Below are 6,420 nucleotides of genomic sequence, written 5' to 3'. Positions count from 1 at the left end.
CAAGAAGCTTCTCCATGATTAGGCAAATGGTCCCTTAGTCTCTCCACATTGACCATTGGCAGTATGAGCCACAACAGTATAGTGTCTATCTGGTGAAACGTTGTCCTGCTGTCCCAAGACTCCCTGGTAGTCTTGCCCCTCGCTCCACCCAGAAAAGTCAGATAGAATTATAGGCCCTAAAATATGGCTCTTTAGAAGCTTTTGATTGATTTCATATCTTTTATGTTAATGGCTGCAGAGAGAAGGCCTTATCAAGGATGGGTTTTTGATTTTTGTTATTTTAGGTTTGGACTGGAAAGAGGGTGTGGTAGAATTGTCCCATCTTCTTTTCAGATGAATGTTCCATCTCCCTTGTAAAGTAAGTTCTAGCTCAACAATTTCTCATGTGGTGATAGTCACTGGCTGACATGAATGGTATTTGAAAAAAAAATAGAGATAAGGAAGTAACAGTTTTTAATTTGCCTGCATAGGATCACTAGTTTTTGGCACACACACAGTTAATAGAATAATTGGTGAAGAAAGTCACTATTAAACGTCACAAATATGGCACGGTGCCATTTGTAGATAAATCTGACTGGCTGCTTCTCATTATTTGCTTGTTTGCATGGCCTTGTACGAGTTCTTAAGATCTTCAAAGACAAGCCTTGTGTCTTTGGGGCTATTTTCTGTTCTGCTGAGAGTGTTTGCTGCTGCCAGGGGCAGGTATGTGCATGAATTATCTTACCCATGTCAAGGCCAATTACAGCTGTGTAGACTCAACCTGGCAGCAGCAGACTGATAAACACAAATTTCGAAAGGACACAAAGCGATTAAGTCAGGAACCAGAAACTGCAAGACCAGAGTGAATATTATTGCCCGGTGTGGATAAGGGTAGGAAGTGGCACGTGGCACTAACACTGTGACTCCAAAAATCTCCATCATCAGTATTGGCTGTGTGGCTTGGTGTATTTTCAGAAGTGCAATGGGCAGCTTGCAGGGAGCGGTCACCCAGGGATAGGGGTCCAAGAACTTGTCCCCTTCTACTGTCCTGCAGACTTCCCTGGGATGCTGGAACTCAAAAGCGGCTTTTACTTTGAAAGCTTTGGAAGTCCCTTTATTTCGTAGACTACGTGTGGTAAAGCTTGCTTATTATATATGCTATAGCTTGCAAATCCCCCATCTTCTTCTTGTTTGTGCTGTTTATGTGAAGATGGGATGATGTGTCGTTCTAGAGGCCCTATTAGTATTCTTTCCTTCATCGTCAGACAACAAACACATGCCAAGCACCTACTAGGATGCTGGGAATACACCGATGAGCTGCCTATTTTATAGATTATAGATTGTCTCAGGTCCTGATGCTCAGCGTGCTGCGCTGGGAGCCCTGGGTCCAGCTCTAGACTCTGGTTTTGCTGGCTGGCATTTTCTTTGTGTGGCTGGAGTTTCGGAGAACGGCCCTTGGAGGAGCTGCCTTGGCTGAAGCTTGCATGGTTGAGTGTCTAAGTAAAACAGCACAAGACACAGCCTCCTGCTGAGTGATATAGCCTGGGGAAAGAAATGAGAGGAATTTCAATGTCACTATTTTTCTTTGAAGCATTTAGTGAGTCTTTGTTTTATGCATATGAGTGTTTTGCCTGAATGTGTGTAGGTGTGCCACATGTGTGTCTGTTGTTCCCAGAGACCAGAAGGGGGTGACAGACCTCCTAGAGCTGGGCTTGCAGGTGGCTAGTAGCCAATAGGGTGATGGGAACTGAACCCTGGTCCTTTGCAAGAACAGCAAGTGCTCTTAACTGCTGAGCCATCTCTTCAACTCAACAACTTTATAGAACATAAATATTCTCAGAGGTGAACGAAAGTTCTACTTCTGTGATTTGCATGCCCTGGTTATACTATCCTTGGGGGCAGGAAGTGTTTATTTCTAATTTTGTGGGGTTTTTTCCTTCAATGAACATGATGGTTAGGTGTCACTGTCAACCTGAACAACCTAGATAACCTAAATGTCGAGGCACACCTTGAGGGTATATCTGTGAAGGTTTTTCTAGAGACGATTAACTGGGGGAGCTCCATCCTGGATGGGGATGAGAGCCCACACTCTCTTGCTCCCCTTCTTCCTGGCTGTTCTGTTTCATGCCTTCCCTGTCATGATGGACTGGCACCTCTAGAAACCTTGAGCCAGAATAAGTTCTCCCTAACCAGAGTGGTTTCTGTAAGATCTTCTGTCACATGAATGAGAAGAGCCGAGTAACACAAGTGACTATAGTCCCTGGTTAGCTTGTCAAGACATTCGCAAAGAAACCTGAGTGATGCTTAGCCTTCTCATGAAACTTCTCTTAGTTAGCAAAGCTTTCTTCAATCCAGAGAAAGATAAAATCTGGTTTAAAAGATAGATACGTATTTCAGTTTCTCAAAGCACCATCCCCCCGTACCCACTAAATTCTCTGAGTCCATGCACTTTAAAAAAAAAAAAAATCCCATTATAATTCAGAACTCTATTCTCTTCAAAGGCCTTCTGAATTGGAAGCCCAGAGAGCAAGGCACAGGAATCTGCACTTTAATAATATGACAGATTTTATGAATGCCACTGAATGCCTCTGCATTTAAGTTTATTGGTTTCCTTGGCAGTTGGCTCTGAAAACAAAGCCACCGGAAGGTGCGTCCACTATACTCCAGACAATCTTCAGTAATCAACAAACCTCAAGTCCTTGTTTCCTAGTTTTTTGACCCTGGTAAGGTTATTTAACTCATCTGGATTTCAGTTTTCTACCTGATTAGGGGGGACTATGCAGTAGAGGAGGTGAGCAACTGGAGGCATTCCCGTAAGATAAAGGAATTAACAGCAATGAAGCCTTCCAACAGGCTGATGCTCGTGGTGTGTTTGTGCCTTTGAAAACCATGGTTTCATCTGTGCTTTGTAATAATCTGAGTGAATTTGGTAGAAAAAGAGAAAGAGCAAAATATGAGCAGATGGAGCCATGGTCTTTGGAGAAATCACCGACTGCCTGAAGTCCTCATTGACCATGGCCAGTTGAATGGTCTCCATCAAATTACACAGTTTGTGTGCGGTTCTGGTTCTATGACTACATTGTACATAATGCTCTTGGCAGGGTGCATGGGCTATGTCAAATGCTCTAACATGTAGTTATTACTGTTGGGAGTAAACTGTCTTTGATCTTACGCAAACAGTAAGGAGGGGAGCCCTTGTTTGAGCTTGTGTTAGCTTTCCGAGTCCAGTGTATTGATCTACTAGATCAAGTTCATATAAATCTCAGAGAGTTGTTAACATTTTCTAAGAATCCATACTCTAATTTCTTTAAACCCTCTTAATTCACCTATAAAACTTCCCTGTCTATTGTCAGGGATAATCATTTTTGAACTTGGCTAGCCAACCATGTTGGTAAAATAGGTCGGCAGAGGCCATCCTTTTTGGATTATTTAACCGGAGGTATGACTTCTGGCTGTGATGAATACACACCCTGCTGATAGGCCTGATTCTGGGAAGGTAGTTAAACTCACCCAGCTCCTGCTGGTACCCAAGGTTATGGATGTATCGGGTCTGCAGGGCCTTCCACTGGGGCCTGGAGTCATAAATCCTCATGATGCTGTAGAAGTAGCACCGCTGCCCTTGATTTAGGTCCTGTTAGAACAAGGATAAACCCCTATGTAATTACAAGTGTGATGAGTCAAAAACTAGTGCCCACAGGAATAAGACGCTTCTCTTAAGGTGACACAGATTTTTATGGGACGTGAATAACAAGGAAATTTCCATTCACCATTTGAACAAACAATCTTCTCCTTGTTGGGATAGCGATGAAAACAGGGAAGGAAAAGGTTCTAGGTTCTTTAAGTCATAATTTTATGAGGGAGATGTAAAAGCTTCCAGGATATGAGACTTTTATTGATCCTTATTGAGGAGAAAAAGGTTGTGGGAATCTACTCGGAGCCTGGCGGGTGGAGGCTTCCAGAGAGCTGAGAGGTTCAGTGGAGAGTTCCCAGTGAGGAACAGGATAGAATATTAAGTGGGCAGTTGGCTAAGAGAGCAACACTGGCAGGAAAAGGCGGGCAATGAAAACAGAGAAACCAGGCCTGGTGGTACACGCCAGCACTTGCGAAGCAGGGGTCAAAGGAGCAATTCAAGTTCAAGACCAGCTTGGTCTACCAGTGAGTTCCAAGCTGGCAAGGCTACATGGGGATGGGGAGGCAGAAAGAACAGACGTTCAAAGTCATCCTTAACTGGGCTGCATGAGACCCTGTATCAAAAGTAAATGGGGAAATTTTGATAATGGCATCAGCATTCTAGAAAAAACAAGTTAAATAAGTTTGTCCTGGATATAAAACACCCCAGAGAGAGAAATATTAAAGCCAACTGAAAACCATGTGGAAAACCTGCCCTTACCCTGTTACACGTAGGCATAGGTTAAGGCAACTTACCGGTTAGACATTCTGTGGGGGACTGAAATCTGAGGTCTGTGAGACAAAGTGTTTTTAAGTCTAGGGCCTCTAAATTTGATATTAAGAGAAAGCCCAGAGTAAAAATAGCAAGGCCAAGAGCCCCACAATGCAAGACATCAACCCCATCTCAGTTTCTGTATTATATATGCTTTATAAATTTAAAGAAGAGGGTGGATTTCATTCCTGAGTAGCTCATTCAGTCTTTCACATGATTAGAGAAAAGGCGGCATGAAAATTACTAGCCCACTTCAACAGCAAAGCTCCCCGGTACAATGGGAATTTCCCTTGCATCAGATAAAAATCTTGAAAGTTACAGTTTTTATTTTATCAAGAAAAACTATGCCTATTTCTTTACCTGTGTTGAACTTTAAATATCCTAAATGAGCAGTCAGTAGCAGGCTACATTTCTGATATTCTTACACTGTTCCCTATCTTTCTTGGAAAAGATGGGGGAAAAGTGAAATTGTTAGAGTTCCTATGTGAATGGCTATAATTAGCTCGGTGGGAAAGACGCTGACAGCATGAACAGGAAGCCACGATGTTGATGTTGCCAGTGAAGTGCGCTCCCACAGTGGTGGGACGGCTGCGCACGGAGACAGGGAGACCGCTTCGTAGACACACCATCGTTGGGGGTGTTTAGGGTTAGGCTGTCCCAGAGCGCCTTCATTTACCCCTTCAGCAGGCACTTACTGCGGGTCAAACAACACTCCCCTCCCACACAGACAGTAGAAAAAAGTCCTCAACCCTCCAAAGAGAGAAAACAAGCCTTCCCTCCTGGAACAGGATGTCGCACCTTCAGTAGTGGGTTGTCAGCGGCAGAGGCAGGGACTCGAATGCGAGGTATTTGTGGAACATTCCCGGCCTTGTACTGCCTTTTCAACTTTCTCCCCATGTTTCTTTGTCTTGTATCTCCAAGGAAGAGAAAACACAAAATCAGTTTTCATTTTGTTTAACCAGCTTTGGGGATGGACCTAAGACAGTAAGCATATAAGCAAAAATTTTTCCCAAAGACTATTTCCTTCTATTTCCTAATAAGTAGATGTCTCCAGTCTGCTAGTTTCTGTCTTTCCTATCCTCCGCTCTGGTGATGGAAGGATCATCCAGAGCCCTTGTCTTCCTGCTTCTCTGTGTCCCATGTGAATATCTTGTAGAGACATCCAGCATACAGCAGTTACTTCTTCACAATCTTAAATAGTGCTGTGATCTTATTCTGGTTCTAAAAGAAATGTCTATGTCTTTGGTATTGGGGGGGGGGGGAATTCAAATTGGAGAAGAAAATAAGATTATCCATCCTAAAATATTGTTGACATTTGATTAGTTTCCATTTATTTATTTAGTTAGTAAATATTGTATTTGATTTTAGGAAAGGGGTGATCACAATACAGATATATTATGAATCTTCCTAGGTCATTAAATGGTCCCTAAAATACAGCTGCTAACAGACACAAAGTGTGTCCATTTCTTGCACACTTATATCTGTGATTTTGTACCACCATGCTACAAAATAAATTGACTCTGCCACGTTTCTCTCCCCTGCCTGACAAATGTCAGAACGAAGGACTTCCCTGCAGGGATGACATCCCCTTTCTCGGTGCAGTGGGGTTTAGAATCCAAGGTTTATCCAGTAAAGAAAACCAAACGGCCTGAGAAGAGTGTGTTGGTTAGGGTTGCAGAGGCCAATAGAAACCCTGGGCGTTTTCCTCTCTGCTCACTCTTCTGCCCTTTACCAGCACAGATTACAGATGACAGAAAGAAAGAGCAAAACAAACGAGTGTAACAACTGACCCTCTGGACACGGCAGATTGTTATCAATACCTACATCGCTGGCTAGCTAGAGAAGAGAACCTGGGATAGCAGCCACACAGCTTTAGAACCGGCAGACCTGAGTTTCTTCCCCTGTTAGTCTCCCTCCTGTCACCTTCACCATCATAGTCATAATGCCTGCCACACTGATTATTTGACTCCCTGAGGTCATGGGTGTAGAGCTCTCAGTGC

At 43.4% G+C, this 6,420-nt stretch overlaps 1 protein-coding gene across 1 annotated transcript; it reads right to left on the bottom strand.

The window, feature by feature from the left end:
* Positions 1 to 1,372: 1,372 nt before the first annotated feature.
* Positions 1,373 to 5,317, bottom strand: Fam216b (family with sequence similarity 216 member B). The gene is made up of 3 exons (XM_038309670.1): positions 5,219 to 5,317; positions 3,490 to 3,610; positions 1,373 to 1,521 (listed from the first exon to the last, which is right to left on the bottom strand). Exons 1-3 carry the CDS (start codon positions 5,315 to 5,317, stop codon positions 1,373 to 1,375), a joined length of 369 nt encoding a protein of 122 aa, XP_038165598.1.
* Between the last annotated feature and the right edge of the window lie 1,103 nt (positions 5,318 to 6,420).

The sequence above is a fragment of the Arvicola amphibius genome, chromosome 13, assembly GCF_903992535.2.
Source record: "Arvicola amphibius chromosome 13, mArvAmp1.2, whole genome shotgun sequence".
In the NCBI taxonomy this organism is placed as follows: Eukaryota; Metazoa; Chordata; class Mammalia; order Rodentia; family Cricetidae; genus Arvicola; species Arvicola amphibius.
The sequence above is the reverse complement of the archived record's forward strand: the minus strand, read 5'-3'. Positions and strand labels throughout refer to the sequence as shown.